Genomic DNA, 25243 nt, shown 5'->3' with positions numbered 1-25243 from the left:
GATGCGTGCCAATGCATATTTTTTTTAAATGCAATTACAAGAGACAGTAGAGATTGAAAAGAGCATTTCATCTTCAAATCAAATCTTAGGCTGACAACATAGTTCGCATTTATTTTTTCGTGTCTGGTTCGGAAATTAAAACGTGAAATTAGGGGTAAGGTCAAATGTGTGTGTGTGAGTGAGCTCCTGTGTATTTATGAGTTTGTTTGTGCCTGAATTAAGAAGGATATGTGAGTGATTTTACATGTGTATGAGTGCTGAGTCTATTCTGAACCTTAAAGCTGCAAAGCTACTTTCAGCTGGTGGACAGGTGCGGGTCCAAATTTGGCAACACACCTGCTACTGGAATAAAAGTAACATGGGCCGCTCAGACTGCAGGACTATTTTTGGCAGCTCTTTAACAAGTTCCTCTTATAGTTGTGTCCTACTGAGTGAGTGAGTGAGTGAGTGAGGGGGACGAGGGTGAGGAGCAGGGTGGAATAGACTGATACAGGGGGGGGGGTGGAAGCGGTGGAAGGGGTCAGATGTACCACGGTGCCACTTGTGAAACAGCTGAAGTTGCTGCAAACACACAAACACATGCTCAAGAGTGCTCCATCAAACTGGGGCAAAAGTGCACCACAGAAGTCACTTTGTGCGTCACCTACTATTGAGTCTATTGTGCCCTTAACTTCGATTGGATTTGAAGCACACTCTCCTCTATCAGCAGCACATGAGTGCGTCTCCCCTCTTGCCCTCAGACCTGCCGGGTGCCCCCCAGGCCCCCTCCACACTCACCCTCCTCACGTTGTCTCTTTCCCCTTCTGTCTGTCCGTTTCTCTGCAGTGCTGAACGGAAGCAGCCACTCTCCGACATCGCTGAATGGTGCTCCGTCCACGCCCAACGGCTTCAGCAACGGGCCGGCCATGTCCTCGACGGCCTCGCTGTCCAACCAGCAGCTCCCGCCGGCCTGCGGCGCCCGGCAGCTCTGCAAGCTGAAGCGCTTCCTGACCACACTGCAGCAGTTTGGCAACGACATATCGCCCGAGATCGGAGAGAGAGTGCGCAGCCTTGTGTTGGGACTGGTGGTGAGTTCTCATTACATTCCCGTGGAATTACTTTTGATTTGTGACTCTTGTGCCCACTTTGGTCTTACTCTGCCTGTTTTCTCGGACAGAATTCCACCCTCACCATCGAAGAGTTTCACTCCAAACTTCACGAGGCCACCAACTTTCCTCTGAGGCCGTTCGTCATTCCCTTCCTGAAGGTAAGTGTCGATGTAAAACTAAATCAAGCCTGATGTATTGACTTGCACACAGCTTACTTCCCCTAGATTTACATATGGCCAGTGTTCAAGATTGGGTATTTTAATGCAGATGTGTATTCCTGTCCTCTCTGGTCCTTCTGATTTTGACCCTGAAAGTTTTCATAGAGAGGAAAAGCTTGTATTGATCAGAAACCTATAGCTTCATAATATTTATACTGTGTTTGCAGCACTTAAATGTAGAATATTGGGCCTGTGAATGTCCACTTAAAGTGGTGTGTGTGTGTCTGTGTGTGTGTGTGTGTGTGTGTGTGTGTGTGTGTGTGTGTGTGTGTGTGTGTGTGTGTGTGTGTGTGTGTGTGTGTGTGTGTGTTTGTCAGACCTCCTGGCATGCAATGATCCTCCACATCTGGGACGTTGCAGCAATGTCTGTGTTATATCAACCAGACAGGTCTGAGAGCGCTATTTGACAGCAATGTTACGCACACATACAGACACACACAAATACAATATACACACCAGCCAACCCCAGAGTGAGAGAGGGTGAGAGAGAGCGAGAGAGAGACAGAGAGAGAGAGAGAGAGAGAAAGAGAGACATGGCAGAGGAATGTGTCAGGCGACCTGTCTTATCTCATCCTGTCTCTTCATCTATCACTTTCTTTCAACCTAATCTCGCATTATTTCACCCTCACCCCATCTATCTATTGTTCCACCATAAGTTTCTAGCTCATCTCTTGTCCACTGAACACTGTTCTCAACATTAACGTACATCGTTTCATTAAATCTCTCATATTTCCTTCCTTCGACAACTTCCTAATCGAGATCTGTCTGTCCTCCCTCTTTGTCTTTACCCCTAAAGGCAAACCTGCCTCTGCTGCAGAGAGAGTTGCTCCACTGTGCCAGGTTAGCCAAGCAGACTCCAGCCCAGTATCTGGCCCAACACGAGCAGCTTCTCCTGGACGCCAATGCCAGTTCGCCCCTCGACTCCTCCGAGATCATGCTGGAGATGAACGAACACGGCAAGAGGAGGACCCCTGACAGGTACAGCGTCTCTTCTTTAAACGCAATTACAAAACATCCACACACGAACTCGGGCACATACGCTTGCAGACACTCACGCAGACAGTGTTATAAATGAATTATTTCAGGGTATTTCAGAAAGCCAAGCGACAAGGGGAGGCTATAAATCCTCTGTGCGGGAGGCGGAAGTCTGGACAACCCTGATGCCAGGCCGGCTCTGCCAGCTGTCTGAGAGGGAGGGATGAGATAAATGTAGAGCAGGAAAATAAAGAGAGAGGTTGAGAATAAAGAGAGAAAGAGAGAGCCAGAGAAAGCAGGGAGGGGAGTACAGTAGATGTCCTCAGCACAACCCAGAGACAGAACGAGCGACAGCGAGCTGCGGTTTACTTTTGTCCCACATTTCTCCCCAGTCCCTGCTCTCCATTATTCACCCGACTAAGACGACGATACATGAGAATTAAAAGGCATTTTCCTCTTCGTCCCCTTTCTTCCTCATTCTCTTCCTGGCATCGTTGTGCTTTACTGATTACTTCCTCACCCTTTTTTATCCTCCCCCTCTTGCTCTCTCCACAACTGCCTGACCTGCGGGCTCCCAGCAGCTGTCCATATGTCAGGGATGTGTCCAGATGGTGATGTGCTGACCGTAACACTTTAAGAGGGGAGGGGGGAGGTGGCTGATGGTGGTTTGGACGGGACTAGAGGTTGGAGTTGAACGTGCAATCCCACTGTAATCCGCACACCTCCGCCTCCCGACCTCTGGTTTATAAACAGGCGGGGCTTTGTGGTGGTGGTGGTGGTGGTGGAGGGGGGGGCACATCGGGCCAGCTGTTCCTCCGATTTGTCAGATACTAGAGCGAGTGCGGCCGACATGCACAAATACACACACGGATAACCGAGAGTGAGCCCGCGAGCATGCACAAGCACACGCACGCTCGCACGCACTCACACGTGGGACTGCGTAGCATTTGATCCTCTGGATGATAAAGAGTGATTTCCATCCGAATGCCTGGCTATTGCCATCCAGCTAAACAGATTAATATCAACACTCCCATTTAAACTGTCCAGATGGCTCACAAACACAACCTCTCTCTCTCTCACACACACACACACACACACACACACACACACACACACACACACACACACACACACACACACACACACACACACACACACACACACACACACACACACACACACACACACACTTAAAGTACATGGACACAAATGAGTGTCACTAAACATCTGCCAAACACACAGCATTCGGCCCATATTGCCCTTTAAGCCTGAGAGCAGGGGGAGAGAAAAACTCTCAATCTAAGCGCAGGCTGAGGGGAACTCAGATTAAGAGCCTGAGACGCAGGGTGTCCAGTTGGACTTGGCCTTGTTTGATACATATGGCACACAGCTGTGAGAGAGAGGTAGAGTCTTACTGTAAATGAACAACAAGCAGCTCTCAGCAGGAATACACAGGCACATGTGTGTGTGTGTGTATGTGTGTGTTTGCATACATGGTGTTACTGAACTTTAAAACCCAAGGTTTGTGTTCCTCACTAGAGCCTCATCTAACGAACACAATCCACAGCACTCGATGTTGTAATTCTTTGAAAATAAATGATTACGACAGTTCCTGGTAAACTGTTATTTCTCAGTCGACAGATGATCTGTTCATATTTCTCAGAACGTGTAGTTACATCATACTTGCGTCACTACATCATATCGCAGCTCTTTTTTTGCATGTAGAGGTGCAGCTGAGGACACATCCTGACTCTTAGAATTTGTCTTCATTTGTGCAAAGTTGGAGCACAGCTGATAATTTCCACGTCTGAGTTTTCTTCGTGCATCATAATTTGGCGCTACTCTTATCTTGACTGGTTTCCCAGATATACAGATACTCTGCACTGGTAATGTTGGCAATACCAGCAAATTGCAAACACATAAACAGATATGTGATTCATGATGTGTGTATATATCTTGATTTGATGTTGAGGGCATTCAGGTCCTTTCTGGGGCATGTTTTCCTGAACTATGAAGTAATACACCAGAAATGCACATTCAGCCTGGCAAAACCATCCAGTTTTCACATTACTCATTGCGGTCTGGCACAGCCATGGATGAACTAGCTGGGGAAAGATGAAGTAGGTTTTTTCAAAAGTAAATTTTCTTCCTCCAGACATTAACACGGTGTCAAAAATCTGTTTTAGAATAAAACTGGGGTGAGAAAGGAGCCACGCAGTTGCAGATTTTTTGGTGGCTTTAACCTCAGAACAACCTCTGACTGGTTGAAATTAAAAAAGCAGCTGAATTGTTTATTGGATTTGTGCAATACTGGTAAATGTGGTAATGGAAACAGAGCTTCTGAGATGTAGCATGGCTGTGCAAGGCCATTACTTCTAGGCAAGTGAACATGGAATCGTGCAACAAGGATCTGTTATGTTGTTAATCGTAATATAACTGCACTGCACTGCTGGAAAAACAATTCAGGCCTTCAACTTTCCTCTTACGATTTAAAATTCTGCATTGTATATGTCATGTCTTTGACACAGTAGTTTGCATGGCCTCTGCTTTTTCATACTGTTTACTATGTGGTGCCGAATTATTCTCCTTCAGAGCTTGAATTTCTTTAATTCAAAAAACACTCTTTAAAGCATTTTTAATTTGCAAGCTCCTAAAAATTTGTGGCCACATTAATTAGTATGATAGTAAGCCATGGCAATATTCATTTCTGGTCGAGGTGTACTGTATATTTGACCATTCTGTCATGTTTTAATCCTCTCCCTTGTCCTCCTCTTCAGGACCAAAGACAGCTCAGAGAGGGATGGCATGCACCCAGAGCACCTCGCTAAGAGGCCCTGCACCATCAGCCCCAGCCAACGCTTCAGCCCCAGCACGGGCCTTCCTGCTCACCCACCTCCTAACGGCCTCCCCACGCACCCTCCCAACGGCCTGCCCCACCCGCCCAACCCCCAAATGGGACCCCAGCACTACCGCCTAGAAGACATGGCCCTGGCGCACCAGTATAGAGACGCTTACAGACACAACGAACACCGCGACGCTCGAGACAGGCATCGGCAGACAGGTAGAGCAGCGATCACACGGTTACAAACATCCACGGTCACGTAGGTTACACTTATATTGTCAACGCTGAGTGGCCCCGTGCATATGTCAGTGGGGTGTATGTGATGAACAAAGGCCAGTTGTCAGTCCGGTGTGATAATCCTTGTGGCGGTGCATCTATATAAAGCCCACAGCCGTACATGCCTGTGTGGTACAACTGTGGCAACCATATATGCCTTCCGTCTGCTTTCCCAGAAGGAAAGAGATCAATTGTTAGACGAACGGTCTCACACGAGGCTCATGTATATGGACACCTGAGTTTCTACCTTTAAGTCTCATCCCATTTAGTGTGAGTTCTCAAGGTTTTCGATGTGCTTTATATTACAATGCATGCAGCAAAAAGTAACGAGGAATATACTACAAACAATACACCAAAATGAAATTCATCTAAGCCACAGACAACATATGGCACATACGTACACAGTTACTAATAACAAGTCTGCGAACATGTATTAGTTTATTATGTGGATGAATTAAGCATTAAACCCTACCAGGTCTGTATGTTAAACACTTGAGGGGCTGATGGATTCATATAGCACATTTTAAAAGAATTGCAGTTGACCAAAGTGCCATACAACAAAATAAGATAAGATAAAATAAAATGAAATAAGTTAAAATAAAAGAATAGAATAGATAACTATAATGTGGTACAAAATGCTAACACTCAGATGTAGTTGACACATCAAATTGGGCCAGATTTGGGTTTGATATAAAATTTGAACAACACAGAAATGCAGTAGGGAAGCTCGCTTTTGTCAACTGCACACATCGTTATATATCCAACGTGGACTTTTCTGCTCAGGTAATACTACAGTGTAATTTAAAGTGTTCTGTACATGATCCTAACAGAGATTTGTCCCATGTGATTTTGTTGCAGCAGTGCACGGCGCTCGCCAAGAGGAGGTGATCGACCACCGTCTGACAGACAGAGAGTGGGCAGAGGAATGGAAGCACCTTGATAATGTACGTATCAGAGTTTGCAGCCATGTTTAACGTCAGCCGCCTCTTTGTTTAAATCATGTACATCATAACGCTGTTGGGAGAAAAAGAGAGCCAGGAAGGTCAGTAGTTGGTTGAAGCTAGTTTTAGTAAAGATGGAGTTTAGATAACAGAAACAGGAACTGATGACAGATGGAGAATCCCTCGTTCCATTTGAGTTAACAGATGAGGGACAGCCGACCTTATGAGGTTCACGCCAGTGTGATGGACTAACAACACACAGACACCTATCTGGCTTCCTGGCACCCAGCTCCATGTAGACAAAAATCATGTATACTAGATACAGACACACACGCACAGAAACAGGGCCCCAGATGGAGCTCAGGACCCAGCAGAGAGCAGCTCCAGCTGGGGAGAGCAGCTGAGACAAGAGCTGCAGTCATGGAGAGAACCGGCCAGGCCTGGACCCCAGCCAAATTAGAAACACTTCACTGAAATAAATATAGCGAACTCCGAGGGGAGGGAGGGATGGAGGAAGGCGGGAGGGAGACGGAGGGGGGAAAAAATAGACAGAGAGAGATGCAAAGATGAATGGAAATTAATGATATGGATTGAATGTTAACCATGCTAAACCCATTTAGAAGAGCGGGCCCAGGTCTGGAAACACAGGGCGCTGTGGAATAAAAAAAAAAAATTGACATTGTTTACAACAGTGGGTGCATGGAGAGGAAGCAGAGTAAATCTGCTGAGCTGGCAGGGAGCAGAGCAGAAGGGTGGAAGGAATTGGCTCAACTATTTCATCAGCAGTCCAGCTGTTAATTTATCGAGACTCTAAAGACACTGGAAATCACTGACAAACACACGATTCATGAACCGATTGGCACAGACAGTGACACATAGTTGCACACAGACACACAACATCTGCTGGGTGGTATGTGTTTTGGGGCAGATTGAAATAGTGCGTAGATTCACACATAAGCACAGTGGTTTCAAAAGTAACTTGTTCCTGTAGAATCTGATTTGTTCATCCGGATTTATGATGTTTGATGTTCATTTCATAAAGTCTACTGCTGGAGTTTTAGTTATTTTCTATTTAATTCTGAATTTAAACTTTACCATTGCTTCAGCTTATCCTCGATGGTGTCCCATTTCAGCTCCTGAACTGCATCATGGACATGGTGGAGAAGACGCGCCGCTCTCTGACGGTGCTGCGCCGCTGCCAGGAGGCCGACCGGGAGGAGATGAACCACTGGATTCGGCGCTACAGCGACGTGGAGGAGATGAAAAAAGGTGGGAGCAACGGACAGCACTGCCTTCCTCCTCCTCCTCTTCCTCCTCCTACTCCTCACCACAACTCCTCCTCCAACACAGCTAGCGGCAGCGAGCCACTGCCCATAGGAACTCCCTCGGCTGTCGAAAGGCAGACAGGCAGACAGACAGGTAGACAAACACACGCAGGGCATGTTTGGCAAAAGCAAAACACTCACAGCAAGGTAGGGCTTATTTGAAATGCTGGAGATGCTTTAATACATCGATTTAAACACAATGAGATGATCCGGTTTTTCTCCAAATTTACAAATTCTAGCTCATAGTGTGAAGCAATACAACATTAGCTGCAACATCCTGGATCTTTAAACAAGTGATTCCAGCCTAACGTTTCCTGCATGCTCATTCATAATTAAGATTTGTAGCCACTTCTAACTCCCTTTCCTTCCCAGACATGGATGGAAAAGTTTATCGACAGCTTAGTTACTGATCTTGCCATGCAAAGTTTTTATTGATTCCAAATTGAAACCTGGAAACTATAGGGGAGGTTTGTGTGTGTCTGTCACCGTGTGTGTGTATTTGAGACTCAGTGTGTGCCCCGCACGTGTGTGTTTCAGAGATCCACCGAGACTTCTTACACAGGCCTCCCTCAGGATACCTGCCAGAGGAAATCTGGAGGAAAGCCGGTAAGAGCCCACATTTCCCCCTTTTTCCTTACTGTCTTCCTAATTGACCTCACACACAGACGAACAAAACACACACACAATCACCGTCATCAGTCTTCGTGGCCCTCGCCCTGGCTACCGAGACACACAGAAAAGAGCTCTAACAGCCGTAGGTCCATCAGGCCAGAGGATTGGAGACACCGTGTCATTATCGGGCAAGGCGCCCTCCATCAGTCACCATTATGAAAGGCCACTGCAGTTAAAGCTGCAGTGAAAATGCAGTCATCCGGCCCAAGGCTTGCCGCAGCAGAGCAGCACAAGTTGGAGCGCAACTTGTCTCCATTGTCCTGAGACACACACACGCTTCTCAAGTTTTTACACCTCTCTTTCAATTTTGCTTTCTAGCCCCGTGCACGGAACGTAAAATATATCCCTGGAGTGCATCAAACACAGACATTTATCGATACAGACAAACAAATCTGAACCATGGTGATTATTTTCCACTCATTCTGTAGAGAAATTGAAAGCAGCTGGGAGTGTTGCACTGTCTGGGCCTTCTCGTATACTGCATGTTAGATAGAGCCCATCCCAGGAGTCACCTGACTCAGCCCTTGTTCCACCACCAGTCCCAGCGCTATTATGTTGCAGTCATACTCCAATACCCTGCGGAGCTGAGATGCTGCTGCTGTTGGCAAAATACTGTGCTGCATTTTCACCAGCAGGGGAAAAAACGCTCTTTTAATTGCAGTTGTTTTTCATACAGGAACTACAAGCATCCCGCTCTCCCCAGCACTAAAGCACCTCCAAAACAAGCAGGGTGAGTAACGCATCTCCCGACATCTCACCTCTGTAGTGTTTGTGTGTGTTTACGTGTCACCTCTATCTCGGCGAGCTGGGTAGTCGGCCCAATGAAGCTGCCGCACCTCCTGCTTTTAATTAAAAACTACACACATATTCGCTGGTCTGGTTCAGGTTGAGAGACTGCGGTGCTTTTGAAAAAATAAGATCTGAAGTGTGAAAAGGCAGACAGAAATAACACGTTTCAGGGACTTGCCAAATCCCTGTGGAATTAAAACGTTAATATTGCTGCCCCCGTGTTTTCCATTAAGTGCTAATTGCCCCAGCATCTGCTGTGCAGTCTCCTTGATAAGAATTAATTAAATTTGCAAACTAATCTTAGTGGTGCATGCATTAGGCCAGATAATTGAGAAGCCCGGGATAATGCAGATATTGTTTGCAAGGGGAAAGAAGAAAGAGGAGGAGGAGGGGTATGAGGGGGGAAAAAAGAGTACAAATGAAATGAAGGATGAAGGTAGAGGGAGGCTGGGGGCAGGTACAGAGACAGTGTGTTGACAGGATTGACAGAAAACTAACTTTTTTGCCTTAAAAAGCATAGGAATCAAACACTGACATGCGCATATACACACAGCTACGACTGGATAAGGCCCCCCCCTGCTCCCCTGTCTTTTTGTGGAGGAGAGTGGGGCTGCAAGGAAAAATGACAGATATTTATGAGTTTTCTTTCAAACAAACACTGACTGAAGGAAAACGAGCAGCGGAGGGAACAATATCAGTCTCACCTCCCTCTCGGTCGGGCTAACACATCATCCTGGGGGCCACTACTGTCTACATGGCACATCTGGAGGAGGTGGAGCAGGAGGGAGAAAAGGATCATTTAATCTTTAAAAGCGTTACTGTCATAGATGGCAGAAGAAAATGATACTGTAGGGGGAATCCGTGTCTTGTGATCAAGACACACCCCATTAGCGTTTGATTAATAAATAGTGTATGTTTTCAACCTATTTCTCAGGTATAAAAAGACCTGCGAGAAATTGTTGTGCACCGTGAGGCCAATAATGAAAGATGGCAAAATGTAATCACTCCTGCCTCTGCGGGAAGTTTCTATTTTCGACTGCCATCTGGAAAAGGAGTCTACACACCTGCCTGTTGTAAAAACACAGCCTCCTCACTCATACAGCTTGTGCTTGTGCTGGATGAACAGAGGGCCCCGAGATGAAGAATATCTACTATGCAGGGAGCCCTGCAGTGGAGATATTCATGTCTGCTGCTGGGGAAATGATTCCCATCACTGTTTAACTCTGTCTCACATGTTCTCTTAAAACAATTCTCATGACAAGACGACAATCACGCGAACTAGGGAATCCCAGGATGTTGGATGAACAGCCAAGTTGGCGACAAAACTCCGGAGACATCTGCTGTTGTCAACACTGAAAATGATTGTGGCCAGACGTGTTTGAATTAATTATTGAAGTCTGGCTGTTTCCCTTTTCTGGCAGAAAGTTTTAAATCTTGGATGATGTACATCTGTTCGCTGAGCTGCAACAAGATGGCAGCTTAAAGGGCCTTAATAAAGGATGACAGAGCAGGCAGAATGAGGCGACGGTCACAGGCACTAACACACCTCTCTCTCTCTTTCTCTCTCTCTCTTGTAGAGGAGGCCGTGAATGAGGTGAAGCGACAGGCGATGTCAGAGCTGCAGAAAGCGGTGTCGGACGCCGAGAGGAAGGCTCATGAGATGATTTCAGCCGAGCGCTCTAAAATGGAGAGGGCGCTGGCCGAGGCCAAGAGGCAAGCCTCCGAGGATGCAATCACAGTCATCAACCAACAGGAGGACTCCAGTGAAGTGAGTATCACAGACTTCCTCTACTCACATTTTCTCCTCTGGTTTTTGAACTCCTATCTCTGTCACTGTTTTACCTATCTGGGCTATCTTGTGTTGTGTAATCCACACAGCTGGCTGCTCTGGGTTTGGTGCAGCACCAGGTTGTCATCATTATAGCAGAAGCAGTCCAGTTGTCTGTGTAAATAAAAGCAGACGGACCCAGATGGCTGGAGCAGAGTGCCAAGCCGAGGCCATTACAGAGCAGTTGACCACCACCTGCTGGTTACTCTAACCAGTGGTGCTGGTGCAGCGCACACAGCTTTAAAATCAAAGCACTCTGCAGAGAGTTACAGAAAAAAAAACGAGGATCAGACCAAGAAACCAGTTTATAATAATGATTTATTTATGGTTTAACATTAGTATGTGTCGTGCATGTCAGACTGAAAATGATTGCTGATACCCTGGGACAAGAAAGAGACTTATTTTTATCAACCCACTCTCCCCACTGTCTCAACAGAGCTGCTGGAACTGTGGGAGAAAAGCCAGTGAGACGTGCAGCGGCTGCAACACGGCTCGCTACTGCGGCTCCTTCTGCCAACACAAAGACTGGGAGAAGCACCACCACGTCTGTGGTCAAGGCCTGCAGGGGCTGCCAGGGGGCAGCAGCGTCCCCCTCGGCACTCCCTCCTCCAGCTCCTCAGCATCCTCCGGTGCGCCCCCCACCCACACGGAGAGCACCCCGCCAGGACCCCTGACCCTGGCAGGCCAGAGCAGTATTGCGGGAGGGGCAGGCAGCGGCGGCGGAAGCGTCTCTGCGAGCCCCAAGGAGAGCAGTTCCAGCAGTGCCTCTCGCTCCACAACTCCAGCCACCCCCGCCCTCCTGGAGGCCACCTCTCGCTGACGCCTGACCCTCGCCCCTTCCCTGCATACTGATGCGACAGTGCCCACACTCCACACAAAAACCAAACTGAGGAATCTTCATTGCACACTGATCCCTTTCCTCCTCCCACATTTCCCTCTAAGCTCTTCTGAAAATATTCTCACTACCTGATGACAGACTCTTGTAACCTCCCCCCCCCCAAAAATACTTTTTCTCTTTTTCACAACCACATTCAAAGATTCCAGCCTGGGGTTCAGTGTAGTGTAAAGCATGAATAGTGCAGTGTCTCCTATCTCTGTAACAGAAACATATCAGATGTGTTTGCTGAGAACATGAACTTTGATGTAATGTAAGCATGGGAAATAGTGTCCATGTAAGGACACAAGACAAGGGCTGCAGTAAGGCAACATCGACGGGGGGATGACTAAGCCGATTAGCACTTGGGTAGGATTTCCCTTTAATTAAGTACCAATGAGAGAACAGTACCCAGCCCTGAGATGTGCACTACTAGTCCAGACAGTTCACTGATGTGGCACTTTTCCTCCAGTGTCCTAATGGAAACAGGCAAGGAACATAATACCTTTTTTTCAAATGGATGATGGGAAGGGGAAAAAAACCTGTGATGCGATTAATTCCTCAGAAACACAGCTTAGTATTTATTAAATGTTTCTTTCTGGCTTTAAGGGAAAAATAAAGAAAAGTCCAAATATTCTAACTAAAGAATAATAGTGATGCTGATGATAACAATAATGATATGAGAATAAATTAATTTTAAAACTGCTAACTACCTTGCTAGCGAGCCAAGAAAATCTACACCGGACTCACCTCTCTGCACCATTGTGAACCCAAATGAATTCAAAGATGAAAAACAACATGATCCAAACCTTTGTATTACACTGCCAAAGTGAGTAAGTAAGCGATAAGGAGAAGCACTCATAACCAAACGCAAAGCAACATCACCTCCTCAGCAGATAAGCCAGCCCTGAGAGGACCAGGCTGCAGAGAAGCTGCAGAGCGGGACCCAGAGATAGACAAAAAAAACAAAAAAAAACAAAAAAACTGTGACTTGGTTTGATCTGCAGCCGCCTCCTGCAGCCTCGACAAAAGGACAGTGATTCCTCAGTGATGGCCCCGACTAGTGAACATGGACAATGCTGTGAACTTGCCTACAAGAGAAAGACTTCACGAGACGAATAGAAAACCCTGCCACAGTGTGATTTTTTTTGTGAATGGTAACAGAGAGGACAGGAAAAGCTACACGGCCTCAAAGGGAGTCGATGCGCGGCGACGGAGCTGCCAAAAAAACCTCAAAACAAGATTGAAAACATTTTCCAAGAAGGCATGGCGTACTACAGAGACGTATGGGAAGATTGTTTCTATATCGTTTTTTTTGATATTTCAAAGGAATTGCTGTTACCTTTACATTCGCTTCCTCCTTTTCCAAAGCATGATAAACAGATGAACGAGCCGAGTAAAAGGGTGGTGTAGACTTGGTTATCCTCTCTCTTTCTACCTCCCCTCACCCCACACCTCCCCTTCTATGCTCTTCCCCCCCGACTACTTGACTCACGTTTGCTCCCTAACCACACAGCCTGCTTCGGACGGAGCCTCCGAGGCAGCCGCATGGGAAGGGTTCAAACCTGCTTGTAGATATTGTTCCTCTTTCCATTTTTTTGATAATGTCTCTTGTCGCTGATTGTCCACATGTGCTGCCCTCGTGTGTGTCCAGAAAGATGGACTTTGTTTTCGGTTCCGTTTTTCCTTTTTTTCCTTTTCCTCCTTTGAGTTCGGGCTGAGCAGTGAAGTCAGAGCAAGGACACTCGTTTACGAGAGGAAGTCCCACATTGTACTTATTGTTTGATTTCTTGTATCTATATTGACGAGATGAAACCCCCTCTTGTAGAATATTTTGTATTGCTCGCATTGTAAGACAGTGAGAGGACGGAGGTGCAATATGAAGAGAATTCAGCTACTGAATGGAACCTCAGCAACTGCCCATAGGGTGTCATATAATATAGATACATATAAATATATTTAAAGTAACATCAGTAACTTAATGTGAATGTACATAGTATTTAAAGAGGTCCAAAAATGTGTTTGCCAAATAACAGAAACCTTTAAAGTTTAATGTCCAGAATATGATTTTCTCACAGTTCATTTGTTTCTCGAATTTATCAATTTCTTTTTTTTTTTCTCTTTCTCTCAAGCTAAACACTTTCAATTTTACCTGTAAACAAAAGTGTAACACCACCCGGAGTGGCTCCGTAAAAGGCCACGATGCATGTTGCTGAAAATGGATGAAAAAAGATTTAGGGTGGATGGACAAGACAAGACAAGACAGGACTTCCTGTACATTTCTTTTTAAATAATTCGGCCTTAATTTACAATTTAAAATAAGAAAATCAGCCAAATTATATAATACTCTGACACAAAATGAAATAAATAAATAGCTGTTGTCATGTGCTTCATCCACCACAGGTCTGTTTACATCCTGCAGGAGGGGACTCAACTGTGTGTGTTTTATCCTACTATCAATTAGAAAACCCCAGTATGGTCAATATTTAAAAAACAAAAAAAAGGTGGTGTCTCATTTTCAATAGTTGCACCAAATGCAGAAACTGTCAAACTTGATATATCGAATCAAGCATTCTGTTTTTTCTCCAAGTGACCCTCTCTCTTGGTCCTCGTCAACTTGTGTGTATGTGTGTTTGTGTCCCCCCCAAAGGTGCAGGGCAAACCATCAGTGTAGGTTTGAAATGCCAGTGTTAAGCTACAGTAAACTCTAAAGCTAATTTCGATACCCAACCATTGAAATGTTGCTTTCTTTTTTGCCAAGTGAGCATATCAACTTGAGATTGAGGGAGGTTTAGGTTATTTTATTTTCTTTAGCCCTCCACACATGCTGGAGCAATACGATCGCCCTCTTGTAAACAGTCTCAAGGCCTTTAAATGATCATGGTATATCCGTAAGGTTGGCCTCATACACACTTGGACCAAATTTGAAAAAAAATCATGTTTTTTCATTTGTCAACACATGGATCAAACTTTTTGTTGACTCTGTGAAACATATCATTCAAATGAGATAAGCTGCAAGGTACCCCTGCATCTGTGTGTGGCATTTTTGTACTGTTTGTGTGTGTCATAACTAATGTGGTGTTGATCTCAGCCTTTTTGTGTCGCCTCCCCCTCCCTCCATCAAATGTCCGCCTCTTCCACGACTGTCCCACAGACCACTCTACACGACCCCCCCCTCTCACACTAGCTACCTCCTGTGACCATACAGCTAACCACCAGGAGAGGTTGACCTGGACTTTGAAAAAAAAAAAAGCTGGGCTGAGCGCAGACATGGAAGTGCACATTGAAAAAGCGATCATCCAAATCTGTCTGATAACGGGCGTTGAAAGGAACTGTCATTCATCATGATGTGGAAACAAATATTTACTCCCACCAAAACCTCACCTTTTTGATGACATCCCGTTAACCAAACTGATGCTGCAGGAATTTAGTAATACGTTACCTGCAGGTTACCAAACTGACACATAGAATCCACCATGACATGTACATTTGTCGTCCAAAAACCAATAAAAGCACAGACCAAAGTACTTCTGCATTGCCATAGTAGGCTTTGACACCGTGTGTGTACCGACAGACCGTAAATAATAAGGTTAGACCACCATTACAGCCGTTAACCAAAGTGTCTGAAATACACACACTCGGAGCACAAGAGAGAAGAACATGCTCAAGGAAGCGCCTAGTTTGAAATGTGTAGAATTCCTATTCAAGCAATCAAAGCGCTTGTTGTCTACGTATTGAATAGTGCTTCTGTAAAAACAATAGAGGCCTCTCCTTTGGAAAAAGCCTCCTGATTGCGTGTTCTTACAGTTACAAAGCCTTGCAGAGATAAAAATGAATGCATGGTGGGTGCGTGTGTGTGTGTGTGTGTGTGTGTGTGTGTATTTGTGGTGTGTGTTTTTGTAAAAAAAAAAGAAGAAAAATCCTTTTTCTTTGTGTCTCTGTACAAACTACTTGAAACCTTCAGAGCTTTAATGAAACATCCCAGACAGACTATCCTGGCAGATCGATTTGCAATATGTAGCAACAGCTTTGTTCAGTCAAACACCATGTTTCACGCATGATATCCACATCAAACGACACATTAAATAACACTTCAATGGCAGTTCCATTCAACTCAATTAAGAGCTTTGCATGTGCCTCCTTGTCTGCAAGTAAGCCCTCAGAAAAACCCGACAAAGCCAAACCCAACAGACCACTTTTAAATGACCAAAATACAACCAAAAGCTACAACTTTCTTCTTTAGGTTTCAGTTTGGTTCAGGTTTTTTGTCTCGTGTCCCGGCATCCGAGAACGTCACGTCCCACCAATGTGAGTGGGAGGAGAGGGAAATCTGTCCTTCACTGACTCCGATCGGACGAAGATCTATTCGATGTTCCGCTCAGCTGGGTGTGAGCTTCGTTCAGTCATGAAACAAATGAGATTGGTGCCGAGGTGTCATGTACGTTTCTCTGTGAAGATATTTTAGATGGCAAACTCATAAGGGCTCTGCTTTTCGTTCGTACCATCCAAGGGTCTCCAAACACTTCACATCAGCCACTTTTCTGTTTGTTCAACTATGTACATGATTTGGGCAAAACGCATGTTTAGAGAAGACGAATATTAGCAGGTTGGCATTCGTTCCTTCCCTACCCGAACCATTAACTCTACCAATGAAGTTTCAAGGCTCGTCTGATGTGATGGTGACACGTCCTTCCTGTGAAACAGGCACTGATGAACAGCTACAGTAGAAAGATAACAGTGGATTCAGCACTAGTTTTCCCAAAAGCCATGGCTCAGGATGGTCTTGTTTTTACCTTTACATGAACAGAAAAAAGGTTTATGGTTTTCTATGTGTAGGGAAGCATTCTATACTGTATTGTGCAATACATTATTACAGAAAAATCAGTTTCTGTAGGAAAGGTTGGCGCTTTGAAGATCTTTCTCCTTCTTTTGTTTTATTTTCCTCTTCAGAAAGTCATGTTGCCGTTTTTAGATGAAGTAAACTGTGCCAGAAGAATTAAATTCTGATTTGTATTTATTTCTTGCATGCTTTCCTCCCTGTTGCTAATACCACTCTTTAACTGTTCGCTCTGTTGGATGTGTGAAGCTGTAAAACATTCTAATTCAGGTTATTGTCTGTGTTGAACAATGTAACAGTGTAATTAAAACATGAAATTAAGTATTCATTACCCTGGTTGCTTTTTTTCTTTAAATTCAGAGAGAGTCGCAGACAACACCCTCAGAAAAGGAAAATGATCTGTTCAACAACACATAAGTGAACCTTGAAAGTCATATAATTAAGTTCTCTCATTTCTAAAGAACAACACAAACATTAAAAGTCCCATATACTCTTGTGAAACATTTAATCAATCGTCAAAAACCAACTAATCATACGTTAGAGATCACAAACAAGTCCACACCATGTCTTATACCTCAATTTATTGTCAGAGTATTAACACATTGAGAGATGCTAAAAATATGTATTGATACAAAATGTACCAGTTACACAAATCTCCTTCTGAACCAATTAATATTTAAATTTGAGATGAAGATTAATATAAATTTAATTTGAACTTTAACTTTGAGTCAGATATATGTAAAGCAAACATGCTTATACAATATGATACAATAGGAGATGCAAAAGGTATCTAGAATATTCCCATTTGATGGAATGGTGCAGCCATTAAACTGTTGCAGGTTTTGGTGAATACTTCCTGAGTATAAACATCTTAGCTTAAATAGTGACTTAAAAGAACTGGATATACTGTGAGATAGAATGGAATAATATGATTATTTAATTATTTTAGTTATTGGGGAAATAAAAGGGGAAAACTTGCGTGGTGAATAATCTTCACACAGTGACAAAGTGAACTCTTTTCTTATTTCCAGTGGTTTCAAATTTGAAATAATTGAATGCCTGAAGTCAAAATCTGCACCACATCTCTGCTAAATAAGCAGAACACTGCTTGATATAGAAAGTATTATTCTTTTTAAATGGTTTTAAGTGGTTTTAAGATCACCCCTAACCCTATGTAAATGAACGCATACACAGCACTAATGCAAATGAAAAATGAATGCTCTACTATAAAATCATAGGCTGCAAGATAGCATTGGTCTGCAAAGACTAATTAGCCTGCTAATTAACATCTTGCTGATAAGAGACATTGTAAACCAAAGGAACTGGAGATTTCCCCAAAAGAGGGATTAATTATACAGACTCTGAAATATTACCTAGTTCTGAAAATGTTAGCCTATATTGCTAATTGTCAGCTGACATTAGTTTCAGGCGTGTTGCCACCTGGCTAACATTTAAAATATTTGAAGTAGCTCGCAAACTCACTAGCACTATGATAGCCTGTTTCATTTTATGTTTTTAACTGATGTTAGCTATAATGTCACAAACTTACAAAAGAAAATTCTGCATTAACATCGAGCAAAATAATCCTTTAATACCTCCGAGCTGTTATTACCTAATCTGCAGTGAGTTAAATAAGCCCCGGCCATTTTAGTATGCATTGTTAGTTTAGCACTCTTTACATTTTGATTACCTAAAGCTCTCGGATCTCGTCGTCTTTTCAAGTTGACGTCTTTGTCTGCGTCTTCTACGTGTCGGGCTCCTCTTTGTCATCCCGAGACATATTTGTATTACTCCAGTTTCGCATCTGTGTCGTGTTAGAAACGTCATCAACACGCCAATAATATCAACGACGTATAAACAAGAAATAAATAAAGAAAAAGGTAAATGACTCAGTAAAATAAATACATGAATAAAGAAAGAAAAATAGCTAGTTTGGTGAGGTAAAAAGGCTATTCATCTATTTCTAGTTTCTATTATTTATTTATTTCCACATTTATACATTAATTAATTCAAATATATCTATTATTATTATTTATTTATTTATCTATTTATTCATTTGTGCATTTTTACATTCCTACATTTATTTATTTATCTATTTCTGTGTCTGCATGTTAATTGTAAAGCGTTTTGGTTTAACTGTTCTCATGTACGTTGGATCAAGAAAATATTTGTTTCTTCCGTGCTTTAGTGGTTTGCGTGTGCCTCAGAAAAACTCAACAAAGTCCAACCCAATAGACCACTTTTAAAACACAACCAAAAGTTACAACTTTCTTCTTTATGTTTCACTTTAGTTACGTTTTTTGCAGCAGCGTCGTGGATCAGGTTGGGTCATTTATATTTCTATTATTACCGACTCAACCCTGCTCGTAAGGCAGGGTGGGGGTACTGGCCACAAAGCGGTTGGGGCGGGGGGCACCCAGGAACACTGGTCCCTCTGATGCGGCACTGGGAGAGCGGCACCCTCCTCCGGCGTGTCTCACGTGCTCTCCGCCTGTCAATCAAAGCGGCGCGTCATGACACGCACACACAGGTGATGTCTATTATCTGTGCGTGATCAGGTGCCGTCCCACAGTAGTCTCTTCCCCGCAGGACATATTTCCGGTGGTCGGTGGGCGAGCTGCGGTGCTTCCTCGCAGATGCCATGTTTGAGCAGTGAGCATGGCGGAACATCATCTGGAGTACGGCTACCTGGAGGAGGGCGAGTCCATCGAGGAGCATTACACCGAGGACCCCGTGAGTATCTGCGGGTCGGCGGAGGATGTGCAGGTGCCGGGATCGTCTGCGTGTGTTTGTTTTTTTTCCACGCGAGTCCGAGGAGCAGAGAGAGGAGAGGAGAGGAGAGGAGGGGAGGGGAGGGGACCGTCATGTCCGCACACAATGTGGTGGCGTTACATCACAATGCGAGCAGACATCAGTGAGACACATCCCGCACCGCACGCCGGGAGGAATGGTCGTCATGGAGCCGGTCAGGTGCTCTGGATGTCCGCATTTCCAGGGTGAAGTCGTAGTGTGATTTTATAAATTTGCATCTTGTGCAGTGGAGGCTCTGAAATAACAGATGGTCAAAAACCTTGTCTCCCATCTCTTACCCGGAAATCCCAGACCACCTCCATGTGGGTAGTGGCCAGGTTATGATGATGGCTATGACCCTCGTATGGCCGGACTTCATGACGGATGCACAAATATTTAGCATTCAAATAACTCTTATGCATTTACAAGTGTTTCACTCCGATAAGGATGCAATGATGATCTTTCTCAATGCAGTCAAAAAAGGCAAATGTACGGTGGCCCTGAGAGCTCAACACACTACAATTTAAGTGAATGTGCTAATGGGCGAAACATGCAAAACATTCTTATCAGTTTGACAACAAGTGTTGTAAATAGTAAACATGGAGCGAAATACTTGCAGCGGAGTACCAAAAAATACTCGCAGGGCCCAACCAAATACAAATACTCCAATACTCTACCTGATATAGTATACTCACAACAAGTGTATCCAGGGGATGAACACTTCTGGGAAGCTTTAACTGGCCAATTCAAGTTATCTGATGAAATGCACTTTATTCATTCATTAAATTAACTCTTGATGAAAGAGCAGCTACGAACACAAAGACGTCCGGGTTCGTTCCTTCAACTCAATTCAAAAGGCGGCGAGTCTGTCGGACCAAGCAGACCAATCACAGCTACTTCGGCCTGCGTTACGTTTTTGGGGAGGTGCACGTCAGGGTACAGCGTAGGGCTCTGTGTAGGGTACATGTCTACGTGTAGGGTTCACTTGCACGTAGCTTCGATGCAGAAGCATGAATTGTGCTTTAAGTTTCTGCAGTCATTCAGGTTCTTTTTAATTTGTCACCCATCTGCAGCTTCGGTGTACCCCAGTGGCTTTACGTTCTTGTTTACGTTCTTGTGTCTCAGGAGCTGGCGGCCATCAAGGCCAGGGTTCAGGAGCTGGAGATGGAGGAAGAGACGGAGAGAATGAAGGACGAGGAGAGGTGTGACGCACCAGAGATGCAGCTACTGACCAGCAGCCCTCGGCCTGGTGAGACAGCCCGCAGAGTCCTTAACCATCTCACGGTTTGTTTGGTGCACAGCTTAACACTGGTTCTGAATTCGGGAAGCCTCGGCGTCGTATGTTTAGCCAGGTGTGTAGCATCGCAGCCTCCAGGCAGGTGAGGTAAGCGCGTCGTTCACCATCTGGCCAACACCTGGGGCACTTCACTGTGGTCAAAACAGCGCTCACATGTGCCTCATCACTGCCCAATGAGACGAAGCAGTGAGCCCCAGAGAAGCAGAAGGGTCCTCCTTGCTGCCTGTGGCTATTTTCTGCCTGTGTGCGTCTCCATATCCATTTCACCCTTCGCTTCCTCTCTTTTTGGTTCCTCCTCAGAACAGAAATACAATCGGGGAAGGATATTCTGATTTGTATTGTCAGTGATGACACAAGAAATGGATATGCTGGTTCAAGTAATCACTGTTTATTTCACCTGCAGTAGTTGTATGCTACTTTTTCATATATTGCAAGCAGTGCATACATTAGTTTTTGTTTCTTCCCCAGGACCGTTCTACAACATGACTCCTGAGGAGAGGATAGACGCTGACAACAGATCAGTCTATGTAGGAAATGTAAGACATGTACATCCTTTGTCATACTGTGCATGGTTTGTCACAACTGGGATCTGACGCACTGTTGAACAAATCCCAGGTAGACTATGGAGCTACTGCGGATGAGTTAGAGATCCATTTCAACGGCTGTGGGCCTGTGAACCGAGTAACCATCCTGTGTGACCGCTTCTCCGGCCACCCCAAGGGGTAGGTTCAACTTTTGCAGTTTAAAAAAAAAAACTTTTTGCCACTGTAGAACACATCTTTAAGTGTTTACATCCAAGTTTATTTGTTGTGTCTGTCTTTTCTCTTCCCTCTTGCTCAGCTTTGCCTACATTGAGTTCACTGATCAAGACTCTGTGCAGAGTGCCATTGGTTTGCATGAGACCTTGTTCAGAGGAAGAGTCCTTAAGGTGAGGTGCATCACACTACATGATTTAAGTATACTTTATTTAAATACACAAATATGTTTGTTTGCATGTTTTTGCAACTTTTTTTTTTTTCAGTTCAATTGCTGTTGAATAGCAAGTCTTTTGAAACATATTCACCCTAAACTGTAACACGTTTCCTTTGGCACACAGGTAATGCCTAAAAGGACCAATATGCCAGGCATCAGCACCACAGACAGGGGAGGACACAGAGGAGGTCACACCAGAGGAAGAGGAAGAGGCTACCGTCCCCCCAGATATCACAACAGCTCACGAGGCAGGTTCCGGTACCAGTCAACCAGGCCACAACATCAAACGCCCCACCCCTATTACGGAGGCCCTTCAGTGGGGAAGAGACAGTGGGGACACATGGACTACCATGAACAGATGCCTAAACGTTACCCATGTCTTCTACTTATCACTCCACCATCTGAGGAGTTAGGGGAAGGGTCGAGTGGACAACACTACCCCCAGCAGCGCTAACACCACCCACACCCTACATCGCAAGTGGGTGCATAGAAATGATCATTTTGACAAATATTTCCAGGCATTACTGAGTTAAGCATTATGTGACAGGCACAGAACGGACAGCAAGAATGACTTTTCAACCCCTGCATCAGTCTTCAGTTACTACAGAAGTGGAGAATGGAAACCTGGGATCAGCAATGTTGCATATAAGCTTAAGTTGCTGTGAATGCATGGACAATCCTCAAATCGTTATGCAGTTGCATCTCTTAATGTTTTTTATAAACTGAATGTTTTGTGTCGCTGCCTGCAATGTAAAGTATAAAGCCTCCCCATGTATAACTGTTTCTTTTGCTATGTAAGTGAATAAATAAAAAAATGAACTGTTGCTCCACTTGTGGTAAAATGAAACACACGTGGTGATGTGCAACAACAACAAAATTTAATATAGTTATACATTTCAAATTTGGAGGCAACACGTAAACAAAAGAGATGGGGTATTATGTACAGAGGCGTCTGAGCAGAAAGGGTTGGAAGGGACGTCAGCCAGTTTGCACCATCATTCCTGAAACAATTCCATCGAAGACCCTGAAGAAGAGTTAAAAAACGATTAGAAGTAATGAAAATAACCACTAAACAATAAAAGGTTTCGCAAGACAAAACTCACTTGGACTGAATGGTGTCCCCAGGATTGTGAAACGGGTTGCACATTACATCAGTAAAAGAGTTGTGCAATTTTCTGAACATCTGGAAAAGAACCATCACAAAGTCACTGAATTACTCAAAACAACCAGTTTTCTGTTAAGATGAATGTTCATAAAACTGTTTTAAACTGACAGTTGAGTCAAATTACTACACTAAGAGATTAACATGTACTGTATTGTGGTCAGAAGTTCTGTGGATATACAAGCTCAATAAATCCAGGCTTTCTAGTCTTTTGTATTAAATGTTGATTGTAAGATTTTTGTAAAAGGGCAGAATTACCGATTTGCCCTGATGATTGTAGTGATAAAAGAACAAAAGCTCTTTATCCATGTTGAAATCTATTTTCTATAATGTATCAATTAGAATTTACAGTGTTATATCCAGCACTTGCATAAAGAGGTCTACTGTATAAGCAATGTGACATACATTACAACTCACTTGACTGTTTAAACGTGTTTTGGTGCTCGATGGAATCAACTTACACTTCTTATTTCATTGTCCCGCAATGATGTATTTGATGAGTCCACAACAATAACAAATTTCACCTTGGAGTTTGTTACATATCCATATCTATTTTACAAGTCAAGGAAACAATTGTCCAGTTCCCACAATTACCTCTTTTTTAAAGATCATTAAATAAAATAAATGTAAGAAGACTAAAAATCAATGTTCAATTTACCAAACTGCATACAACTGTACATGGATTTCCTCACTGTTAAGGAGGGGGATGTGACATCGCCAAAGGCCCATTTCCTGTTTATTTGCCAATCTGAACAGTTGCCCCGTGGGGGGGACTGCCAATCTATATGTATAGGTGTATAGTTGCCTGGGCAGTCAGTCTCTCCTCTCTCTCCTCTCTGGGTTACATGGTTTTGTTTGATTTTAGTTGAGTTTCCTATACATGTACATGTTCCCTTACTCTTGCACACCCACACTACTGATAACTGACTGCATATTTAATTAAGGTTACTTAAAGGTTCTGTGTGTAGAATTTAGTGACATCTAGTGGGGAAGTTGCATGTTGCAGCTGAATACCTCTCACCTTACCCTCCCCTTCCAAACATGAAAGAGAACCTGTGGGAGCCTTCAGTTGTCATAAAAACAGAAAAGGGGTTTAGTTTGTCCAGTTTGGACTTCTGTAAAAAACTTGGTGGCCTCTGTAGAAAGAACCCACTCCTGATGTAAATACAAAGTATTTAAATATAAAGGGCCCATTCTAGGGTAAAGAACACAACTATAGATACAATTTAGATGATCACACACTAGTGAAAACACCAATAGCAATTTTTGTATATTCAATTTCTGCCAATAGATCCCTTTCACCTAAATCTTACACACTGAACCTTTAAATATATTTATTTAACTGTAATGAGTCATGTGTGATCTCCACTTGAGCCAGGTCGTGACACAGTCCAACCAAACACGAAAGAAAGATGATCTTATTCAACTTTAAGCACTAGTAGTGACTGACTACATTTAATAAACAGAGGATACACTTTGTAGTCCTCAGTGGGGTAGAGCAGACCCAGGTACAGCTCCCTCTGGTCTCCCAGAGACTTGCCCACAGCTGAGATCTTCTCCTCCACCACATCCAGAGAGGTGTGCACTGTGTAGTGGAACTTCAGCTCATTCTGAGTGGGCATACTGCGGATGTACAGCGGGTAGTTCTGGAGAAAAGACACGGGTCGAAGTACAGAAACACAATAAATACACTGTGAACCCATTTAAAGCACCACGTCCTTTAAAACCACCCGCACTAAACCATCATAAACCCACTAAACTGTAGCAGCAGCTAACTATGCTAACGCTGTTAGCTCTGTTGTTGGTGCATTTTTTACCCTGCGGGACGTTTTCCGTCTCTCACGGGAAACTGACAGTTGATTCAGAGAACATTGTAGAAGGTGTCAAACATTTGTAACGTAAAAAAACAGTATGCGGATCAAACATGAGACATTTAACATGAAAAACGACAGTTACCTCTTTAGCTATCACTGCTATGCACACCGCCATGTTGGAGTTCCTCCTCTGAGCTGTCACAACCTGTCACGTGACACGCTGCGTTCACAGACAATAGTAAATGCGAGGATAAAGTTACATTTCGGATTTTTATATATTATTTAATGTAAATTGGAGTTTTCAATAATACATTTAATAACAATGTAAACGAATGACCTGATCTACTAAAACTGTTTGCTAGGTGATCTATATTTTTTACTTTTGTCTTTACCTTTATGTTGCACGCTAAATTTCCAGAAAGTCCATGAATGCACCAAAACTAAGGAATACTTTTACGGTTATTTTTCAGCGCAACGTGCGACGCCGCTACGCTCATTTGTCAACACAAGAAAAAACAATGAAGTTAAATTTAATTAATAATA

The 25243-nt window shown here is 43.9% G+C and overlaps 3 protein-coding genes across 10 annotated transcripts in view; 2 read left to right on the top strand and 1 right to left on the bottom strand.

The window, feature by feature from the left end:
* Positions 1 to 16993, top strand: part of cbfa2t3 (CBFA2/RUNX1 partner transcriptional co-repressor 3) — a 42878-nt gene extending 25885 nt beyond the window's left edge. For 6 of the 8 annotated variants that reach the window (XM_035155639.2, XM_035155680.2, XM_035155696.2 and 3 more), the window contains 10 exons: positions 826 to 1067; positions 1157 to 1246; positions 2103 to 2284; positions 5059 to 5342; positions 6258 to 6343; positions 7474 to 7759; positions 8203 to 8271; positions 9014 to 9067; positions 10704 to 10894; positions 11382 to 16993. In XM_035155639.2, the coding sequence (XP_035011530.1) occupies positions 826 to 1067; positions 1157 to 1246; positions 2103 to 2284; positions 5059 to 5342; positions 6258 to 6343; positions 7474 to 7759; positions 8203 to 8271; positions 9014 to 9067; positions 10704 to 10894; positions 11382 to 11774 (1877 nt within the window). In that variant the 3' untranslated portion in view covers positions 11775 to 16993. Of the gene's footprint in view, positions 1 to 519; positions 717 to 825; positions 1068 to 1156; positions 1247 to 2102; positions 2285 to 5058; positions 5343 to 6257; positions 6344 to 7473; positions 7760 to 8202; positions 8272 to 9013; positions 9068 to 10703; positions 10895 to 11381 lie in introns of those variants that run through there. The other 2 variants (XM_035155710.2, XM_035155649.2) reach the window with 2 other exon arrangements.
* A 2142-nt stretch (positions 16994 to 19135) lies between these two features.
* On the top strand, positions 19136 to 22548 carry pabpn1l (PABPN1 like, cytoplasmic). Its single transcript, XM_035164221.2, has 6 exons — positions 19136 to 19398; positions 20581 to 20704; positions 21221 to 21288; positions 21368 to 21474; positions 21593 to 21680; positions 21849 to 22548. The coding sequence occupies exons 1-6, from the start codon at positions 19324 to 19326 to the stop codon at positions 22176 to 22178; spliced, it is 792 nt and encodes a 263-aa protein (XP_035020112.1). The 5' UTR covers positions 19136 to 19323; the 3' UTR covers positions 22179 to 22548.
* A 32-nt stretch (positions 22549 to 22580) lies between these two features.
* trappc2l (trafficking protein particle complex subunit 2L) lies at positions 22581 to 24939 on the bottom strand. Its single transcript, XM_035164232.2, has 5 exons — positions 24843 to 24939; positions 24360 to 24532; positions 23348 to 23435; positions 22828 to 22907; positions 22581 to 22748 (listed from the first exon to the last, which is right to left on the bottom strand). The coding sequence occupies exons 1-5, from the start codon at positions 24873 to 24875 to the stop codon at positions 22703 to 22705; spliced, it is 420 nt and encodes a 139-aa protein (XP_035020123.1). The 5' UTR covers positions 24876 to 24939; the 3' UTR covers positions 22581 to 22702.
* Between the last annotated feature and the right edge of the window lie 304 nt (positions 24940 to 25243).

This window comes from Hippoglossus stenolepis, chromosome 1 (genome assembly GCF_022539355.2).
Source record: "Hippoglossus stenolepis isolate QCI-W04-F060 chromosome 1, HSTE1.2, whole genome shotgun sequence".
In the NCBI taxonomy this organism is placed as follows: Eukaryota; Metazoa; Chordata; class Actinopteri; order Pleuronectiformes; family Pleuronectidae; genus Hippoglossus; species Hippoglossus stenolepis.
The sequence above is the reverse complement of the archived record's forward strand: the minus strand, read 5'-3'. Positions and strand labels throughout refer to the sequence as shown.